Here is a 22,394-nt window from a genome sequence, read left to right on the forward strand (position 1 = left end):
CTACCAAAAGGCCTCTCAGAGTTAGAACCTGTTAACAGTGGCTGCCGTTGGGCATTTCCCCAGAGAGCGCGGTATACAATCCCTGGTGCAGGCCACTTCAGAACATTTATCATTCTCATGTCTCTTTTGCCACCTGTTTCTTTTCTTCCCTTGTCTCTGAGCAGAAACTCATGGAATAGAATCCCTCCCTACTAGTAGTCTCTGCCAAATCTTCTTTGCTGCATCATTTGAGTTTTAGTCCCTAAAAGCCGAAGGAGCATGACTGATTTCAGACTCCATCTACATCTCCCCCTAAATGATCTCATCTAGTTTAATAGCTTTAAATACCATGTTGATGACTCCCAAACCTGTTACTCCAGCCTTAACTCTTCACTAAGATCCTGACTTAAATCTCCATGGTCTGCTTCATGTCTCATCTTAGATGCCTAATAGGCTTTGCAAATTTACCATAATCTAAATAGAGTTTCTCCCACAGACATTTCTCTCTTGGCCTTCCTCATTGAAGGAAACGGCTCCATAAAATTCTCCCAGTTTCTGGAGTAAAATATTTAGGATTCGTTTTTGATTTCTCTTTCTTTAACCTTTACATCCAGGCAATCTTTTTGAATCTGCCTTTGAAATATGCCAGCATCTTACCACTGCTCTCCATTCTCCAGTGGTTGCTCTTGAGAACAAGCAGCATCTTCCTGTACCTGGTTAATTGCAGTAGCTCCTGACTGCTCTTTCCCACCCTGGCCTCTCTCAGTTCCATTCTCTGCGCAATAACCCAAAGGATCTGTTTAAAAACAAAGCAGATCACGCCACTCCCTGTTTAAACCCTCTGATGGCTTTCCATTACATTAGGAAAATATTCATATTTCTTACCATGACCAACACCGCTGTCTCCATTTTGCCCTTTAAATAACACAACATTCAAGTTGAAATTTTAGTTAGGTGCAAACATTGAATGATTATGAGATTTCAGAGTGAGTTGCCAGTTCCTGATATGCAGATTTTCAAAGGAAATGGATATAAACCTCTTCCATACTCTTGCAATCCTTTGATAAAATAAGAGAATTGAGGCAGTAAAAGAGAGGATGTTTTGAGGAATAATTCTTTAGAAGAAGCTGGTTATGGGTCCTGTTTCATATTCTGCAGGAAGGACTAGGAATGCCTTCCCTCACCTTCAACCTGGTGGTGGTCCAGCACTTCCATGGGGCCTCTGACCAAGCTTACGTGTGATTTCTTCAGCTGGGAGGTGTAGTGGACTGGCTTCTGCCCGGGGGACTAGGCGATGAGAGACAGGCCAATTGATCAACGTGGGAGTGGAGCCGGCAGAATGGGCTGCATCAAGACTGTGGGAGCAGGGTGAGGGGCCAGCTGCAAGCCAAAGTGGGAGAGCAGGCGTGCGAGTGTCTTGACATCAGACTCACCGGGCTGCCTAGTCGAGCGTGGACCCTCCAGCAGCCACAGTTTGGAGGTGAATGCCTGGGGGCTAATGAAGGAATCTTGAGGGATCCCTCAAAATAAAGATACCTTCTGTCTGCCAAAGGAAAATTCAGGAGCATAGGCCAAGGAGGGACCTCCAGATCTGAAAGTTCCCCATAAGGAAGAGAGTCAGCATAAGTATCTGCCTGGCCTGGCAAGCACAAAGCCAGGTTACTTTGGTTCTGGTCTACATGGGGCCCTTTGGGCCCCTTTCCACCCTCCCTCTGTGCTGGCCCATCTGACAGGGGTTGAAGCTGCTGTTATCTAGTTCTGTAATAGTGATAGATTGGATGACAGTGCCTGATTTCGGGTTTGAGGTTGGTTTATAACTTTAAGTGATCTTGGGACATCTATTTGACATGAGTGAAAGGAAAAGTCACATGCTCTGTGGGAGTATTCACTGGCAGGAGAGGATTCCCTTACTAAATAAAATCAGAGGAAATGGTGGCAGCAAATGCATAAAATAAGGGCTTGATGATATTATGAATAGAGCCGGTTATACATGGAAAAGCTCTACTTGTTCAGGCTGCTCAGGCCATGCCGTCCCTCAGCCTACAAGTCTACAGGAGCCATTTTCCCCCTCCAGCAACCCTACTCTTCTGTTCTTCAGAGCACTGATTACTATGTGAAAGTGTCTTGTACCTGTGTTTGTTTATTAGCCGTTACCCTTCACTGGACTGCAGGTTCCATACAAGCAGAACTCCTACCTCTTTGGTTCACTGCTCTGTCCCCAGTGACTAGAGTAAGAACCCTGTGTATATAAGTGCTCAATAAGTACTTGTTGAATGAATCAATGGATGTGAAAACTGTATCAGGGCAGATATCTGAGAGTGAGAAAAATGATCTCTCTCTTTTTATTGTGAGTGATTTTTAGTATAATTATACATTCATACTGTGATAGTAACAGCTTTCACATTATTTGCATGACTAATTTTCTTTGACTTTTTCATGACGGAGTCACAATTTAAAAAGATACACAAAGTTTTAAAGCAAATGTGGAAGAAGGATGAATTTGATATATGACAGAAAACGTTTGAGTGTGGATTGACTTGATCTATTTTCATTTGAGAAAATATTTTTATTTTCAACATGGTTTCATAGGAATTTCTTAATTTAAAAAGCTCTGGGGTAGGGCTAGGATGTGAAGGGATTGAAGCAAGAGGAAAAAGGACTCATGGACATGAACAACAATGTGGTGATGGCGGAGGGGGGGAGGGATAAAGGAGATGAATGGTAATGGAAACAAATGCAATACAAAAAAAGAAAAAAATTTAAATTCTCATTTGAGGATATGTTTATTGCTTTTAGAGGGAGGGAGGGTTGGGGAGGAGAGAGAAACAGTGATCAGTTGCCTCCCACACGCGCCCCAACCGGGAATCAAACCCGCAACCTTTTGGTGTACAGGATGACGCTCCAACCAACGGAGCCTCCAGCCTGGATGGGATCTCTTTTTAATGTTGGTGTTGGAGGACAGGACCCACGCATGCCTTCTAAGCTACAGCATCTCCCACCTCTGGTACCCTCGCCCTTTTTCTGAGTGTCCATGGAGAGTATGACTTGCTTCTAGCCAATAGAATATGACAAAGGTGATAGGATGTCACACCTGTGATTATGTTATGACATTTAAGATCTCTAGAGACTCTCTTTGCTGGCTTGAATCACCACCTGGCAAAGACTTCAGGCAGCCACTAGGACCTGAGAGTGACCTTCAGGAGACACTCAGCAAGAAACAGATGCCCTCAGTCCCCTAACCATAGGGAAATGAATGATTTCACTGGTAAAACCAGTTTAAACCATGTTAGTCATTTACACCTCAGGGGCCAGGAAGGATTTAAGAAGAGGTTGGGTACCAGGGTGAACCAGGTGTCTGACCTTGAAGCGGGTGACAGCTCCTGGGAAAGGGCAGATGGGTGACAGAGAAATGTGGCCAGATGCAGCCTTCTTTAGCTTCGCTTGCCAAGGTCCTGGCCATGTGAGTGTCTCTCTGTACTTCTTGACTATACTTTTTCAATACTTAATATCTTGAGAATGATCTGGTGGGAAGGGGTGTGTTTCCAGGACCCAAGCATGGCATGAGAAGGATGAAACTCAAGTCACAGACTCCCTGAGAGGCCCTCTACGTCGAAGTTAACCATGGCACTGTGCAGGCAAAACCAGAGAAAGCAAATCAGGGGCAGTTGCTAGGTGGAGTGGTAACTGAACCCAGGGGAAATTTGCATCCTCACTGAACTGAGCTCACCTTTGCTCCACTGTCTGAGCATCTTCCTTCTAAGTGAGCTCTGGCTCAGATGCAGAGCCTGAGCATTCTTTTCACATCCTCAGGAGAAATCAATAGCGGGACTGTGAGTGGGGGTAGGGAGGAGGCCAGGGACCAAGGCCAGGGGTGGTGACCAGAGGAGGGGCCAAAATGCAGCCAGCATTCACAGCGCTCTTCCTGTGGCTCTTTGTCCTGCTCTTTCTGTTGGGGATGCTGGCCAATGGCTTCATTGTGGTGGTGCTGAGCAGAGACTGGAGGCGGCTCGGGAGGTTGCCCCCCTCTGACATGATCCTCATCAGCCTGGGGGCCTCCCGTTTCTGCCTGCAGTGGGTTGGAATAGTGCACAACTTTTACTACTTCCTCCACCTGGGGAAGTTAAACAGGGGTCCCATTCGGCAGCTCTTTAGTCTCCATTGGAACTTCCTGAATTCTGCCACCTTCTGGTTCGGTGCCTGGCTCAGTGTCCTCTTCTGCCTGAAGATCGCTAACCTCACCTGCCCCGCCTTCCTCTGGCTGAAGTGGAGGTTCCCAGGGTCAGTGCCCTGGCTTCTGCTGGGCTCCCTCCTTGTCTCCTGCATCGTCACCCTGCTCTCCTATTGGGGAAACCTCGCTGTGTATCAAGGTTTATTTATTAGGAAACTTTTTGGGAATATGACTTATGAGGAGTGGAACAGGAGGATGGAAATTTTCTATTTCCTGCCCATGAAATTTGTCACACTGTCAATTCCTTGCTCTGTTTTTCTGGTCTCGACCGTGCTGTTGATTAATTCTCTGAGGAGACACACTCAGATGATGAGGCAAAATGGCCACAGCCTGCAGGACCTCAGCACCCAGGCGCACACCAGAGCTCTGAAGTCACTCATCTCCTTCCTCGTTCTTTACGCTGTGTCTTTTGTGACTGTGGTCATCAGTGGTGCAGGCTTCTTTACCACAGAGAGCAACTGGTACTGGCCCTGGCAAATTTTAATCTACCTGTGCACATCTGTCCATCCCCTTATCCTCATCCTCAGCAACTTCAGGCTTCGAGGGGTGTTCTGGCAGCTACTTCTGTTGGCCAGGGGCTTCTGGGTGGCCTAGGTGGCATGGTCTCCTTATCCTGACCCCCTGAAGAGACTCAGATGAGGAGGACGGAACCACGGCCCATTCACACAGAAATAACTACGTAGGTGGTGTCTGCTGGATCATGCTGTGGGGATCCTCCTTTGAAGAGGAGAAGAGGAGAGTAAAATCTGGGAACTCTCTGAGCATGATACCTTCCTTGGGACACTGTTAAAATTGGGCCCCGTGGGTCTCGGAAAGTGAGTGTTGTCTGGAAGATCAGAATACAAAATTTTGTGCTATTCTCTGTTTGTATCCTCTCTGTTGTGTGGAGGCCTTCAGTTAAAAAGTCTTGATTACGTATACTCTCTTAACCTTGACAACCTGGTGGGGAATTCAGAGGAAATGTGTCTACAACTGTGTCAGGGTGTGGGTGGGGAGGCAGCAGTCCTCACGGGGGTACTGGAGAGTTTGCTGCTAGGGGCGGACAACGGCCAGGGCCGCGCGGCCTAGAAGCCCTTCCTCCTGAGGAGGGCCTTTTCCTCTCACTGAACTTGGATACTCTGGTTTGAATTTTATTAAAACTGCTGAAGGGTTTCCTTACATGATCCCATCTCTTTTCTTATGAATATTGCCATTGTTCTGCCTTTAATGTTCTCCTCTCTGAAGTCTGAGTGGCAGTCAGACTTTTTCCATGTTTACTCTTCCTTTAGAACCACACATTGTGATTTTCTCCTTTGACAAATTGTCTTTGGAACTTTTTTCCCCTCAAGCAAATGTCACAAAGTCACATGTGAATTGAATAAACATGTACTTTTTGTTCTGAAAAACAGACTTAAGAATTTCACTTAGTGTCCAAAAATTATTTAACCTCTTTAAAAAAAAAGATAAAATAAAAGAACCACCCTATTAAATATCATGTTTAAATGTCTTAAAATAGTTTGTGTCAAGTTACTGTGCAAATGTTTTTAGGAATAATTTTGTGGAAAACTTTGATTAGAGTTGCATGCTTCTAAGGCAGGCTTGAAAGTTTTTACTAAAAGGCATCAATATGCAAATTTCAGAGACCAACTTGCAACTGGATTCCTGATAAGGATAAATTTTAATCTCCTCTGAGAGGGAAAATAATTTCCCTACCAGTTAGGGTGAATTAGGGTGAATGTTGCTGAGTGAATACACACTCATGAACTATAATTTTGGGGCAAATTATTCTACATTTTTATTGTAAACATTTATTTTTTAATAGATGATATGGTGATACATTCACATGGTTCAAAATTCAAAATGTACTTTGAAAATTTTTTAAATTACAGTTGACATTCAATATTATGTTGGTTTCAGATGTACTCTTACCAGTTTTTTGTCTGTCCTTCTAGAGGTATTTTATTTTATAGCAGAAAACCACTAAAACCTAGCTAACAAACCCGTCAACTAACTTAACACACATCTAGTAGCTAACTGACCAACTAACTTATTAACTACATTCTCCATGTGTCTTTTTATATGAATGGTTGAACAACATGCATGCTGTCTTGCAGGTCAGAGGTTGCCATGTAGCAGGCATGAGGCATAGTAGCCGGTAGTAGGAGCTTGATATGAACAATCTTTTCCCCAACCCCAAGCAAGAAGAGCTGGGCTCCCGCATTAGGCAACGGAGTTGGTCTCCTTCTCTGGGAGGAAGTGCACCAGCATCTGGGGGCCCCACTGGAAGCGGAGCACATGCCTGGCACCAAGAAGCTGCAGAGGAAGAAGCCCACGGGCAGGTGCAGTCAGGCGTGCAGCCTGATCAGCCGGTGAACAGCCTCACCCGGCAGGGTCAGTAGACAGGCAGCCCCGAGCGGGACAAAGACTCCAGCCTTAGTCTGCCTGTCAGTGAAGAATCGCAATGCGACAAACTCACCCCCTGCCCCTCCGCATCAGGTTGTCCCTCCTCTAGAGCAGGTGGGCAGGGCTGCTTCAGGAGGGGGTGCTGGAGAGGCCAGAGTAGGAATCAGAGTTTGCTGACTGTACTGAACAAAGGGCCTTCAGGAGGACTGTGAGGACTTGTGTGCTTTCTCCATTATTTCTCAAAGTCAGGGATGTTTAATGGTTTTTCTTTTTATACAAAGATGCCTAACAGATGTTTCACATTAGAACATTTTTTTTGGGGGGGGGCGTGAATAAAAAGAGTTTAAAGATCTTGAGGATTGTGCTCTGATCCCAAGATGTCGGACTGGACTTCCCCTTTCTCCTTATTGCTCAGCTGGGTTGGTGCTTTTTCCCGATTCTCCCATGAGGCAGGCTGGGTCGGTGACAGAGAAAAGCGCTCACTTGGTTCCCAGCCTACTGATGAAGCAAGCTTCGTCCTAGGTCGATAAGATCAAGGCCTCCTTGGAGAACATCATACCAGCTATAATTATGTCCCAGCTTCGTGTGATTATGTTATTTCCTTGGTGAAATGCTGGCACTTATTTGAATATTAAAGTAAGTGATTAATAAAAGATGAATGTGCACATCACTTACTTGCAGTACCGACATTTGGAAACTGCCTTCGCCCATAGATGAAGTCAGTGAGGGAGTGCCTCTGAGCTCCTTTGAGCTTTGTTATGCACCAATCCCATCACAGCAAAGATGCTTTTGTCCTTGGGACATCTCCCCATTCACTGAGCTGGTCTTGAGCCTCTGTCAAAGGATAAAGATGCCTTTGTTTGTTTGTTTGTTTTGTTTATCTGCATGTACTAAGCAATTTTATAGTTTTTATTTCTCTGTCTACTAGTGACAAGTCCTTCTGGCCCCAATTTCAATATTTGCATCATGTGCCTTTGCAACATGTGGGAGAAGGAAACATTGTGGTCTAGGAGGAGAATGAGAGACTGCAGGGACAAGGACAAGAGTCCATCTGCTGGGAAAGCCCATTTGAACGCCCATTAGGGGAAGCTTGAGTGCAGAGGAAAAAACTCCAGATAATAGAGCTTTTCCTATGAAAATTCCACAGGATCCGTGGCGGGTCGCAGAGCAGTACCTTCCACATTGGCTGCACATTAAATCACCTGGAACACTTTGAAAAAACTCCAGAAGCCCAAGCCACACTCCCAAGTAATTAGAATCTGGGATGGGTGGAACCCAGGCATTAGTATGACAGTAACTTTCATGTTTCCCTGGCAATTCAATGTGAAGCTAGGTTTGAGAATGATTGCTTTAGAGGGAAGCTTGGACCTTACTTTTGAAGATTCAATAGGTGGTTTTTGAGAGAATTGTTTTGAGACAAACATAGGAGAGTTTTTGAGGAGGAAAGATCTTTTGAGGTAAACTTCTTAATCTTTGTTTGAAAAAGTTAAAGCCAAGGGAGTTTAAATGATTTCCCTCAAGTGTCCCCACGAAGCAGTGAAAATGTAATCCTGAGTGTCTTGCCATCCGTGTGCTTGGTCTCCACTGGTCTTAGCTTCTCTCTGAGGTCTGGTCCCAGAGTGACCTTTTAGAATGTCTTAGACCTGGGGAAGAACTAGTGAGTGTCACATGAGGTGATGTGCAAGAAAGGCCTTCATAAGTTTTAGAGCATTCTCTAAATGAGGAGGATTTGTACTGCTACAGAATCCAATGAAATAGAAGGGAAAACAATTCAACCCGAGCCTTTCTAACAGGGTTTGAAGACAGAACTTGTGGCTGGATGGGGATGCAGAGGGCAGGGCCACTGGATACTATCCTCTGTCTTGCCTGGGCAGTTGGAACCTACCTTATCCGGCTTCCAGGCTTCCATGGCCAGAAGGTGTCACTACAGAAAATGCTAAGAATAGAAAGTGGCTTTGGTGCAATACTCAGCAGCTGAGTTTCTGAGCCCTGCACCTCGGGTGGGAGCTCCTGGCTTTCCAAAAAGCCTTTTTTTTGGTCAGCACAGAAAATAACCTAGATTTAGTCACCAAATGTGGCTCCTGAGTCCTGAGAACAGCAACTGAAATTCTCACCATTGAAGAAAATAAAATGCAAAGTGAGAGTCACAAAAGGATGAAAGCTGGAAGGAACTTGTAGGATTATTTCAACCTCATCACTTTACAAGTGAGAAAACGGAGGCTCAGAGAGTAGATGAGATTTGCCTGAGGTCATTCTGCCCATTGGGAGTAGAGCCAGACCTGGATTGGAGCCCTGCTCCATAGCCCTGTTATCCCGTGGAGCACAGGAGGGCGTGGCCCTGGCAGTGGGCAGCAGCAGCATCCCATGGCATGACCCGCAGGGCAGGTGTGATTTGTGGGGGAGGGCAGGTCAGGTAAGGTGTGGTGTTTGGGGAGTCGCTGGAGGGGAGGAGGTGGAGGTGGAGACTTTGAACTGCCACAAAGTAACACAAGGAAACAGGCTGGAGAGTAGTTTGGACAGGTCAGTGGCCTGGAGGTCCTGCTCACCAAGCCAGCCGATCTCTTTCCATTCCAGGGAAACACCCACTTCATAGTTGTGTGAGAGCAAGAAGCCGACACACCAACCCTCAGATTTCTCAACAGCCAGGAAATGGAGCTGGAAAAACCCTCCACGGAGCCCAGCTTTCGCTTCCTCTTTCTGACTCCTAACTACTGCCTGAAGGCTGGAGAGGGTGTTTGCTCTTTTTAGTGCATCCCTCTCCCATCTCTAACAGAGCCTGGCACCTCGAGCTAGTGGACTGACTCAATGAATGGGCATCATATAGAGGAGTGGTTCCTCTGAAATTTTTTCTCTCGCCTAGAAGCTCAGTGTAGAACTTTCCAGAGTCCACTCTGTGAGAGCACCTCGGAATGACCCCACTCAGAAGGGTCTCCTGAGGGACCAATCAGTTGTTTCCTCCTGGTTAGTAAGTGTCCTTTAAATACGTTGGATCTCTCTTTAAAGAGACTAAGACAAAAAACAAAACAAAAAAACTGCACTCTAAAACTCAAACAGTAGGGTAAGTAGGAAAATATTTTAGACTTCTCTCCTCTTTTTCTAACTTATAACTTAATGAATTGATGTCCTCTTTGGATAAACTAGATGTATGCACTTTTGCTGTGGAGACTAGAATTTAAGTATTATTTTATATACAAAAGATATGTTTTAATTATTATGATTAGAAAGTGACAATAGATTATTGTCCCAACTCTATCAGACAGCTATAATATTTAGGTAAGGGATGCTTTCTTCTGATTTTTAAAAGTTATTCTTTAAAACATTTCTTTGGATAAAACGATTGCTGATTCACTTTATATTTTAGGATGTGCCGAGTTTAAGCATTAATTGTGTGTTACCAGAGCAGAGCAAACTTATCACCAGGGGGGAGCTGCGGTTCTTTCCTTGCAGAGCTCTGTGCCTGTCTGATGGTGTGTGCCATGATTTCTGGGCAAGCGTGGGCTCTTTATGCGTCCCTCAGTTTTCACAGGAAGATACCCTTAGAGCTGACTGTGTAGAAAGACATGTCGTGGAGCTCCTGAACGCTGGGCGTTTGCCACCACAGTACGTTGCAGAGGAGAGCGCTCAGAAAGGCTTCTGCACGACTCACACCTGACCCAGTCCTGCTCATCAGGGCTGTGGGGACCTTGCTGGGACTTTGGCTCCGAGTCCCTATGTGAATTCTCTGCCCTGCTGAGCTGGGCTGGACTGCATGTGAGCTGCATGGCTGATGTTTGCACTTCCAGTTAAAGCCAGTTTGATTCCCTGGGCACAATGAATTTTGTACTTACAACTTCCCCTCTCCCCTTTTCTCACTGATTGCAGAAAAGCTTAGACATAGTAAATTTTAGCAAGGAAATTTAATTTCATGGCATAAATTTTGTGTACTTCTTGACTTATAACTCATATATGCCACTATGTGTGTATATATATTTCCTTTCAATTTTCTGTAGAGTGTCTGTATTTCTAAGTTGTTGTTATTTACATTTTTTAGACCAAGTTAGGACCAGAAACAGAATCCAGGGATAAAATTCTACTTCTCTCTCATCTCCAAAGATAGTGCAGGTCGTGGTGCTCTCACCTGCTTCCTTACACACACATGCACACGCACACGCATGCATACCCATACTCTTATGACAGTCAGTTCTAGTGTTTTGATTCAGAAATCCCCATCAGAATGCGACTCAGAGCGGCCTTCATCTCCTTGTTCCGCAGGCTGTAGATGAGTGGATTCAACAGGGGGGTCACCACAGCGTAAAAGAGCACCAACAGCTTGTCCTGCTCCGCCGAGGCGGTGGAGCGGGCCTGCATGTAGGTAACCAGGGCTATCCCATAGGCCATGGAGACCATAGTGAGGTGGGAGGCACAGGTCCCGAAGGCTTTGCAGCACCCCCCAGTGGAGCAGATCCTCAGGACAGCGGCCACAATGTGGGCGTAGGACAGGGAGACCAGGCAGCAGGGCACCAGCAGCACCACCACGCTGGAGGCCACTATGACTACCTGGTTGAGGGTGATGTCCACACAGGCCAACCTGAGGAGAGCCAGCATCTCACGGGCCACATGGTTCAGCACATGGCGCCCACAGGTGGGCAGGGTGACCGCTGTCTCCACCGCAGAGTTAGCCACGCCCACAAGCCAAGAGACTGCTGTCAGCCCCATGCAGTTCCTGGGGCTCGTCGCTGCCACGTAGTGCAGGGGATCACAGACCGCCACGTAGTGGTCATACGCTGTTGCAGCCAGCAGCAGGAACGCGGTCCCCGCTAAAGCCAGTGAGAAGAAGAGCTGAGTCCCACATCAGGCAAAGGAGGTGGTCTTTTTCTCCAGGACGAAGTGCACCACCCTCGGGGGACCCCAATGGAGGTGTAGCAGATGTCCACCACCGAGAGGTGGTAGAGGAAGAAGAAATACGTGGGCAGGTGCAGTCGGGGATCCAGCTGGACGAAGAGGAGGATGAGGCCATTGCCCAGCAGGGTCAGCAGATAGGCAGCCCCAAACAGGACAAAGAGTCCAGCCTGGGTCCGCCTGTCACGGGACGGCCCCAGGAGGACAAACCCATCCACCCAGGTCAGGTTGCCGCTCCTCCTGGAGCGGGTGAATAGGCTGCAGCGGGGCAGAGCAGAGTCAGAGAGAGGCAAGTAGAGCTCATACTTCAGGAGCCTCCGTTTGAGCCGGGGGCTGGCCTGGAGCTGCAAGTGGGACACCTCCCTTCAGGTTCCTTAACCTGGGCGTTGAGGGGAGATTGCAGCGAAGATGCTGGAGAAAGGGGCAGTTGGGTTCTCACATTGAACTGTGAGCCTCTCAAGGATCAAGTTCCTGTTACGGTCACCCTTTTGTGTCTAGGATCCAGCAGAGTTACAGTTATATAGGAGATAATCTACCAATACAGAGGAAAGGTAGGAAAAAAAAACATGTTGCAGGAAAGGGAGAAAGAATGATAGAAGGAAAAAAAAGAGAAAGAAAAAGGAAGGAAGGGAGTAGGAAGCAGATAAGGAGGTAAGAAAAGTGTAATACAGTATGAAAGATTCTCCAGTCCCGGGGAACAGTAGCTCGAGTGTTATAATCAGACACTTAAGGTCAAGAAGGGTCCTCCTAGTCATTCCTAAAAGCTAGATTCAGTTGCTCTTCACGCTTCATCTAGGGTCCAGTCTAGGTTACTGCCTAGAAGGGAATTCTCTTTTATCATCCTCATTGTGTCCATCCATCCAGATGAGGTTTAAATCTTCTAAAACAATACTGGCTTAGCTTCTGCATGTGCCAGGGACTATGCTAGACATCAGACACCTGGCTGTGAACAGACAGAAGCACAAGTCCTTTTTCCTTAGTTCTTACAATGTAATCAGAAACAGTAAATTAACACTCACAAAATTAATTAAGATACTATGATCAGGAACACAGATTGAATGAATAATTACAAAAATTAATTAAGAATACCTGTGCTAATTTCTATGAAGGAGGCAAACAAGGTTACTAGTTGGTTAATTAAGTTCCAGCTGTGATTAAAGGACCACGGCAGTGGTGCTCTCCTTCCCAATAATGTACAATTTATATAGTAAGTTGCAGGCATTTATTTAGCTGTTTAGATGAGTGCTTAACAAAATAATGTAATAGAAGCATTTGGAAACCAGTGATACTTACATAATACCACTGAGTGTGAAGCGATTGAAAGCCACGGAACTTTTTCCAGAGGGAGAGGATTCTCCTTTCTCAGCTAAGATTGCTCTGGGCTACCTCCCTTCCAGCATGTCTTCCAACATGTCCACCAGCCCGCTATGAAAATAGAATTAAATGTCCTCAGTTTTTTCTTAATACAAATGGAATCTCAAGGCATATTTCCTGCTCTTAAAAAATTTATAAATTAACTCATTAAAAATAGTATTGAGTATATGAGGTACTATGCGTTCAGCCGGGTTCTAGGAAATGCTGCCTTTCAATGTTAAGAATTTGTGTTTAGAAAATCAGGAGTGCCACAGAATCAAAAAGAAAATTTAAAATATGGATCTTGGTAAAATCTGTGAGAATTAAATGAGCGCTAAGCAGAGGACAAATGTAACACATCAGTGTTAATAAAATGGAAGTGGAGCCATGGAATCTAATATAATAGAATTGAAAAGCATAATCTGATTCAGATTCCTTCTGGGTGGGAATGGTGGCCTGGGCCCTTACTCGCGGAGGGAGAGAACAGAGAACCTGGATGGAGTGGGCATCGTCTTGCCTTCTATTCAGCCCTGGCCCTGCAGTGGCCGGATTATGTCACTGTAGAAATTGCTAAGCCTAGTAACTGGCTTTAGGGTCTCAGGTCTGGCTGGAGACTGGGCTCCAGAGCCCAGTAGCTGGTGGGTGGCCGGGGTTCTGAGCACAGCCCCAGGGAGCCCGTGGGGCTGCCCCAGAGCCAGGTCCTTGTATCAGCAGAGGAAGTAACTCAGCTCTGAGCTATTCTGATCCAGAAGCTGCTGCGGCAACCAGAATCCTCGCCCTCAGGGCCACCGTCATGGATCCAGAGCCCCTCTAGAAGGGCTCTGGTACTATATAAGAATATCAAAAAATGTCATAAATAAAAGGAATCATAGAGACCATGTTTACCATCCATTTCATTTTTCAGACAAGGGAACAACTTTTTTTCCAATTTTGTTATTTTTAGATGGTGATAAACTTTTTTATTAATGAATAGTCTTGTTCTCTATTTTTTGGGATAATGAGAAAATTCTGTTCTGCTTCGCTTGGCTTAGTAAGCATTTACCTGGCACTGAGTGGTGCCTGGTCCAGCAGCAGGTGCTGGGGTAACAGGGATCAATTTAGCCTCACCTCCCTGTCCAGGAACTCAGCCTGACGGGAAGACAGAATGAGTTACGATCTTATGAGAGTTTTCAAAGGAAGCTCAAGTATCAAGTCTGGTAACTAGAGACATAGAGTTGGACCTATAAATAGCCAGGCAGATGTGTAGAAATAATAAAGGAAAAGTAAAGAAACAACGTTCATTTGCTTGGAAAAAAAGTAGATGAGGTTCAAGGTGTGTGTAGAATTGGAGAACTGGGTTTCAATAATCCATCTCTAGGTATCATTATGAAACATTACCTTTTTGAGCCATATTTTCTTTGCCTGTACAATGAACAGGGTAGGCAAATACCAAGATTTCTCCCAACTCTAAAGATCTGCACTAAATGAATATATGTAAGCTGTAGTTTCAAGCAGTATAAAAAGGGAAAAAGAAATTCCTGTCTTTGATCACTCTTCACAGTAGGACTAGGGGCAATAAAATATTATGGGTTACTGGGTTTGGGGATCAAAACATTGATATCATACATAACTATTTGGGGAGGTATCAATGATTGGGACTAGGCTGACTTGAAAAGCAGGCTAACCAAATAGGAAAGGGGCCACACAAATAGAAATGAGAGAAATGAGAGAAATGAGAAGCTGAAAGACTTGTAGACTTATGATACATGCATGTGCTTCTTTCTAAAATTGTTCCCAGATATATTCCTAGAGCGAGGTGATCCCTAATACCAAGTGTTCCTCCAGATCAGGGGCCAAAACTGAGAAAAGATGGGTCTCTTTAATCTTTGATTGTTATAACAACCCCAGCTCTTCTCCATCCCTCCTCAACTCCAATATAATGAAAATGTCTTGGGGCTGATAGTCTAATGGGAACTCCTTTTGTAGGTAGCTGTTTCCTTTTCTCTTGCTTCTTTTAAGATTCTCTCCTTATTTTTAATCTTGGGTGATTTAATTATGATGTGCCTTGGTGTGTGCTTCCTTGAATCCAACTTCTTTGGAACTCTCTGAGCTTCCTGGATCTCCTGGAAGTCTATTTCCTTGGTCAGATTGGGGAAGTTCTCCTTTATTATTTTTTCAAATAAGTTTTCAATTTCTTGCTCTTCTCCTTCTCCTTCTGGCACTCCTATAATTTCACATAAGTCTGCCAGCTGATTTCTCAAAAGAAACCTTGCAGGCAAGAAGGGGCTGGCAATAATTTTCAAAGTCATAAAAAGCAAGGACCTACATCCAAGAGTACTCTATCCAGCAAAGCTATCATTTAGAATGGAAGGACAAATAAGATTGAGTTAAAGAAGTTCATCATCACCAAGCCCTTATTATATGGAATATCAAAGGGCTTATCTAAGAAAAAGAAGACGATCAGAAGCTATGAACAGTAAAAAAAGAGGGGATAGGGAGGAGGAAGAATGGGGGAAAAGGTACAGGGAATAAGCAGCGTAAATAGTAGGTACAAAATAGGTAGGGGGAGGTTAAGAATAGTATAGGAAATGGAGAAGCCAAAGAACTTATATGCATGCCCCATGGACATGAACTAAGGTGGTGGTGGGGGAATGCTGGGGGGTGGGACAGTGCAGGGTGGAGGGGAATAAAGAGGAGAGAAAAAATGGGACAACTGTAATAGCATAATCAATAAAATATATGTATTAAAAAAAATGCCTCGGAACCAAGAAAAGAGCTTATCTCTTTTGATCACTCCTCTTCAGTTCTTTGAAGGCATGTCTGTATACTGAGCACTTAAGTTTATGCTGTTGATTGGATGACTGAGCAAGACCAAGGACTCTATTGAGCGGCTCACAAATAAGGAGTTGCATCGTCTGGGTTGTGGGAAGAATCAAAGAGCCTCCAGTTAAAACCAGTGAGAAAAACACAGGGAAGGATCCCAGGGCAGTGCTGCCTGCTCCCAGGGATTTGGGCCGCATCCTCTCAGCCTCCTCCTAACCTTTCCTGTGGTGGACTCACCAAAACTGTGTTCACCTCACACACAGAACCTATTTTGGAGGGGGAGACAACACATCTCTCAGGCAGTCCTTGAAACAGTTGTCCCTCCTCTTTCTGGGAATGGAGGTTTTATTTGTCAGCCTTAGCTGATACTTATCAGAACCTGAGAATCCCCAGAGGGCAATTACTTGCTCTTGGTGTGTTTCTTTATTCATCCTCTACCCCACTCCCGCCCCCTACCTACTTCTTGGCAACTACCACAGCTCCTTCTTATTCCATGTTCCCAATGGGATAAACATTCTGAAAATGCTTTTATCTCAACTTTTAATTGTCCTTCTAGTTGCCAGGCTAATGAACCCTTTCATGGTTCTTTGGGGTCTTTCGGTACCCTTCAAGGCAATGGCGTTGCTGAAAGGAGTTAGGAGACAGGAATAAAGCCTAAGAGCCTGATCTCCCTCCCATGGGAAGGACATGAATGCATCTTCTCCCCTTCTTCCATGTATCTGGTTTTAGTGGCCAGGGAATGGTGAGTAAACATTGCACATTAGAATCATTATGTTTATGGGTTGGAAGCCATTGAGAAGTCCCAAGTTCAAAATCATTAAAATATTTCTATAGGCTCCTTGGTGGTCCGTCTCCTGTATCACATTTCTGTTGAATTTGGTTTTCTTTCCATATTTTCATACCACCAGAAGCTTTTCCAGCTTTCACTAATCTTGATCTCCCAGGTCTTGATCACTTTCCTCAAAGTTTTAATAACCTCACTGGTGTAACTAGAAGGAACAAAGAAAACAATAAGTCAGGATGGATGTTTAATCTCAATGTTTATCTGTTTCTATGGTAATAAAATTTGGGTCTTTGGTATTATGGGAAGGAAAAGCAGACACAATGTTAATGAGTAACCCACAAAAATTTTTTGCAATAATTGGCCAATATCAGCAAGGAACAGTTTTAATTTTGAGGATTTTAAAAATAGAATTTATTGGGGTGACACTGGTTAACAAAGTTATACACTTTTCAGGTGCACAATTCAACAACACATCATCTGTGTACTGTATTATGTGTTCACCACTCAAGTTAAGTCTCTGTCCATTGCCATTGATGTCCCCTATACGCTCCTTGTCACTCTAACGATGACAGACTGGGGATTGGTAGTCGCAGTGCATGCTCTTCCCTTTGTGCTGTCTATGGAGAATCAGATTCCCCTCTGCTTCTTTCACCATCCGGCTAAGCCCAGGAACCAAAGGACTGGAAGCTCTCCCAGCTTCAAAGTCCATCAAAAGAAAACACAGATGGGGCTTTCTGACTTAGAATTGGAGCCAAAAGCTGAGGGCAGGAAGGGCAGAGGTGAAAAGAAATCCGAGGACATTGGGGTGGGGGCGCAGAGAGAAGAGAGGCTGACACCTGAGAGGTGGAATTCCTGAGGTTCCCCAGAGGGTAGACTTAGTGTGAACTGGTACCGGTGAATCAGTGGTAAAAGGCAAGACCTGCTGGGTCCTGTCTTCCAGATGACATAATACATGATCATCTAATAAAAATATTTTCTTGCTGGTAAAACAAAAATTCAGTTTCCCTACTTTTCCAAACATTAAGGCTACAGATGATATGTAACTGAATGGAAAAAAAAAATGGTTAGAGAATAGTAGCTTCAGTATGATCCTAAATTGTAAAAAATAATATACATACAATTGCATGTCTGTAAAGACTGATACATAGAAAAGGAGCTGAAAGAATGATCATAAAATGTCAGTGGGCTAACACTGGTAATAGGTTGGGTTTTTTTGGTAATAGGTTTATAGATGTTTCAACTTGCTTCCTTTTTGCTAATCTATATTTTGAAAAATGTCTACAACAATCATATTATTTTTCTAATGTGAATCCAAATGAAAATTTAAAAATTACTGTTCATATAGATATAGCATATTGAGATAGGGATGCTGAGAAATCAACTTGCTGGCTTCATGTCCAGTACTACTGAATGGCCTTTGGAGAACATGGTGATTTTTAAGGAGTGGAGGGAAGGCATAATTAAAATTCTGCCTCAGCAAAGTACGATGACTACAGGTTTTGAATCATTTATATGATGAGAGATAAGTCTATTGACATTGCGTTGTGACACATACTCTGGACTAGGGACAGGATAAGTGATGTTTGCTCTGGCTTTGATAGGAATAACTCCATGACTTTGGGCGAGTCATTTAATCTCCCTGGGTGTCATCTGAGGAACAGATTTGATTAGAGCTCTAAAGATCCTGTGAAGTCCTTGTTTTTCATACAAGGTAAAATTCACAGATTCTAAGGATTAGGGTGTGGACTTATGGGGGTGGGGCATTACTCAGCCTACCACAGATCCAAACTGTTGGGGCAAAATTGAGACAAATGTGTAGGCCTGGTGGTGAGCAAGAAGATGCTAGAGAAAAAAGCAAGTCAGCTTCCTTATCTAAAGGCCAAGAAGCCAGTTGTATCTAAGAATAGCAGGAAACACCCGGCCAGAACTCCTTTACTCTGCATTTTGGGATGTTAAAAGACATCGTTTTACTTAATTGGGGCAGGGAAAAGAGATTCTGAAGCACAAAGATACTGCTGCTCCCTGTGCTAACCTCTCTGCAGAGAATTTCAGAATGTCAGGGCATGAGGAGACCTCTACTTCAGACATACCTCAATTTTCATCTTAGCTGACTCTTGGGGCCAAGGGTCTAGCTCTGGCCAAGTCTGCGCCTACCTTACAGAGTTGTTCTGAATAACATTCTCCTCACTCCCTAGGACACAGCACACATCCAGGTCCCCCAGTAGGGTCAAGCTCACACCAAGCTAGGGACTCAAAGAATCAAACAAGGTGTTTTAGTAAAATATCTCACATGCTTTAAACTTAGGGATCCCAATCTGATTGTCATGTAACAGCGTGGTCCTGTATTCAGACCTGTTGTGGCTGGATACTTCATTTCCTCCTCTCTCAGCATGGATTCACAGTCCTAGTCAGTTGCATCCATGGAAAAATGGAATGGAAGAGAATGACCAGAAACCTGGCCACAGGCCAAGGAGAAGCAGCTGAATAAGCTGAATGTAGATCAGGGCTGGGATGCATATGGAGCACAGAGAATACAGGAACCCATGGAGGGAGGAACTCTGAGAATTCCCATTTTGGAATTTCATGGAGCTAAAACTGAAGGCCCCACCTGTCCAGTGGGGCAAATGTGATGAGCTGAACAGAGGGGAGAAGAGGTGGCCAGTTCTCCATACAAGACAGACACGGTGTAGAGAATAGTAGGCCTAACGTTAATACTTTGGGAATATTAGATCAATATCATTTTGTCTTTATTGATTCCAAATTTTTAATTGTCCTGAAGCACCTAAATCAAAACTCACAGCCTTTGGATTTGAACACTGAGATTTTGATAAAGTAGAAGCACAGGTAACTCCGGACCTGATACAGGGGAAGCCCCTGAGTTCCTTAGAGAAGGAAAGCCTTCGCCTTCTGACACAGGTGTGGGGTGAAAGAAAGCAAGAGAAAAGTGAGAGAAGCAGACGGTCAAGTACATGTGTCCTGACCGCCCCTTTTGAGGGACTTGTTCCCTGAGGATGGAGAAGGGAGGGGGTGAGAAGAGGGCCCCCGCTCCTCAGGAAATGCTTTCCTGATCCCTGTCTGGAGACCCAGTGGGGGACTCTGGTGCAGGGTGACCTGGAAACTCCACAGCAGTGTTGGGAGGGCAGAGCCACAGTGGTACAGGAGGTGCCAGACAGGCCAGCCTGAGATGCGCTCCTGGTTCCTAGAACCTGGGGTGTAGGCCCCAAACAGCCGAGAGTCCTACCAGAGAGCCTGCCGGGACAGGGTCAGCGTGGTGCAGAAAAGGGCTACAGATCGGATTTCCTAAGCCGGGGCCCCAAAAGGAATCATGGTCAATTCTTGTTGGGGGTGTGTGTGTGTTTGTGCGTCTGCATGTGCGTGTGTGTGTGTTTAGGGGAATCGTATTGGAAAATCCTGAAGTGGGACCGTTTCAACGAAAGGATGGCCACAGGACCCTGACAAAGCTAGACAACAGTCCCTTGGCCACAGACTGGATCCAAACAACCACAACTCAGCAGGAGCCAGCCCTGGGTATGGGCACAGATGGCAGTAGCTGCCCAGCTACAGGGGCCAGCAGCAGGACTAGCATGAATCAGGAGTGGCTCTATACCCTCATTTCAAGCTGCACAATATCCCAGTAACATCTATTTTTCTCTTCTACCCAGAAGCCACCTTGAGAAAGGAGAGAAAGGTTGAACTTTGAATTAATTAAATATTTAATTGGTATTTAACAAGATTAAAAAGAAAGATTAAGTCGAAGAAACTGTTTATACTGTAGGAAATGAGGTAACTTCGATTGCCATATTATATTTTTGCTCCCTCCCTCTTTCCGTACTACCCATCAGGATGTAGGCTCAGGAAGAGAAGATCATCATAGACAGCAAAGCAGCTACATTTGCATTGAACATCTATGACGAATGTATCCTAATTTGTTAGTCCTTCACATAGGGAACTTGGCCTTGAAGTAAAGGTTGCTCTGACTGTTGTGTCCCAGTAGTCTATTAAGGAAAGACTTCTTTTTCAGAAATAAGCTGTACTCTACCTGCTCAATGTTAATACATAATAAGGATGCTACATCAAGGTTCAAGGAGGTAATTATTATGAAGCATTTAGTGCTTATTAGATATTAGTGGCCAAGTCTTTCTTTCTCATCCCTACTACCACCACCTAAGTGGTTTCTCCCCAAGTCACACAAAGAAGACTAAAGCACAGAAATACCATTTCAAGTTTTTCCTAGTATATGAAGGTAGGAAGCAGAGCAGTGCGCTGACCCTCTCAGGATGGAGCTTCTTAGTGATGGGTTGTATCCAAGGCTATTGGAGCTGCTGTCAGGCATAGCAGCCATCAGCCCACATAACCTGCTTCCAACAAGGTGTCTCTTGAGATTTCATGACATTTCATTGGGGAAAAGTAGGGAAACACTAATTCTTTTCTTTCTTTTTTTTTTTTTAAGTGGAAAGAACTGAAAGAAGGTGCCTAATTGAGACTCAGATATAGCAGCTCACTGAAACTGAACTAAACTATTCCTAGTAACAGGAAGGCCTTGTGGCAAGGAGATATGAGGGCAGAGAAGGAGGGGTGGGGAAATGAGTAATGATGGGGCAGTTCCAAAAGAATGAAGGAAAAGACCCAGGCAAGCAGCTGGTCTGGGCCTGCACAGACATTATAGGAAATGAACTTCCTTCAAGAGTCACGGGTCCAAATAGTGTGTAAAGCATTGGTTCCAACAATGTAACTCCCGGTATGAAAATTATTCCTGTCCACTCAAGACCTCAGTTTGGAACCCACAATGGTCTGACTCCATTCTTAGACCTCAGCCTCTAGGGTGAAAGGAGAATACTGCAATGGGGAGATTATCTTGGATGATCCAGATGAGCCCAATGTGGTCATATGGATTCTTGTTACAGGGGAGGGGCAGGCAGATGAGAGTCAGAGTCAGAGAAAGGAGATGTGATGGCAGCAGCAAGAGTTTGGAGTGATGTGGGGAAGGGGCCACAAGCCGAGGAAAGCTGGTGGCCACTAAAAACTAGAAAAGCAGGGAAAAGTGTTCTCTGAAGCCAGCACCTTGATCTGAGCCCAGTAGAATTGATTGTGGACTCCTGACCTCCAGAATTATTTGAAAATAAATGTGTATTGTTTTCAGCCACTGAATTGGTGGTAATTTGTTACAGCAGCAATAAGATGCCCATGCGGCTTCTAATCTCTTTCCTTAATCTCTACCCCCTGCTCCCCCTGGCACTGCTTCATCCTACTTTCTTCTCCATACCTTGCCTTGCCTTCTTGCCTCTGACCTCCTTCTCCCTCTCCATCTCTGTCTCTCAGCTTATAGACTCTTTGAAATTGCCTGATCTTCAGCTGTCCCTGTAGATAGTGCCAATGAGAAACCCTACCTTTCCTCAAAATAGGCGATTCTTCTGCTGGCCTTGAGTTCCATCATGGGGGATGCCTCTTTCCAGCCCAGAGCAGAGGGGCCTCTTGTATGGTGAGTGTGGGACTATCGACGCCCAAGTCTCTTGACTCCTTTGGCCACAGCCTGGGCTGCCTTAGGACAGCTTTCACAACAGTGCAAGGACTAGTGACTGTTTAGGGCCCAGGAGCATTCTATGTCATGACAGCTACTTAAATACCTGTCCCTGGATGCCAGGAGACCTTCACCCCTAATTGTTCCCTTCTGTTTCTCCAGAGGCTCTGCAGCTTGAAAAAAGATATTAAAATGGATTCTGTCTCAGTTTTGTCTTTGTGTGAGGAACAGTCAGATTGATGCCTTATACCCACACCTTCCAAAATGAAGTGCTTACTCACTTTTGCAGAGTTTTCATTTTGTTTTTTTATTTTTAAAGATTTTATTTATTTTTAGAGAAAGGGGAAGGGAGGGGGAAAGAGAGGGAGAGAAATGTCAGTGTGTGGTTGCCTCTCTCACGCCCCCTAATTGGGGTCCTGACCTGCAACCCAGGCATGTGCCCTGACTGGGAATTGAACCAGCCATTCTTT

General features: G+C 44.9%; 1 protein-coding gene and 1 pseudogene across 1 annotated transcript; one reads left to right on the top strand and one right to left on the bottom strand.

Moving 5' to 3' along the window:
* The first annotated feature begins 3,874 nt into the window (after positions 1-3,874).
* Positions 3,875-4,801, top strand: TAS2R41 (taste 2 receptor member 41). Its single transcript, XM_054564112.1, has one exon. It carries the CDS (start codon positions 3,875-3,877, stop codon positions 4,799-4,801), a length of 927 nt encoding a protein of 308 aa, XP_054420087.1.
* Positions 4,802-10,771: 5,970 nt separating this feature from the next.
* Positions 10,772-12,879, bottom strand: LOC129063270 (olfactory receptor-like protein OLF3; annotated as a pseudogene).
* Between the last annotated feature and the right edge of the window lie 9,515 nt (positions 12,880-22,394).

Source organism: Pteronotus mesoamericanus, unplaced genomic scaffold (assembly GCF_021234165.1).
Source record: "Pteronotus mesoamericanus isolate MK-2021 breed Mesoamerican mustached bat unplaced genomic scaffold, CSHL_Meso_final scaffold_85, whole genome shotgun sequence".
Classification (NCBI taxonomy): domain Eukaryota; kingdom Metazoa; phylum Chordata; class Mammalia; order Chiroptera; family Mormoopidae; genus Pteronotus; species Pteronotus mesoamericanus.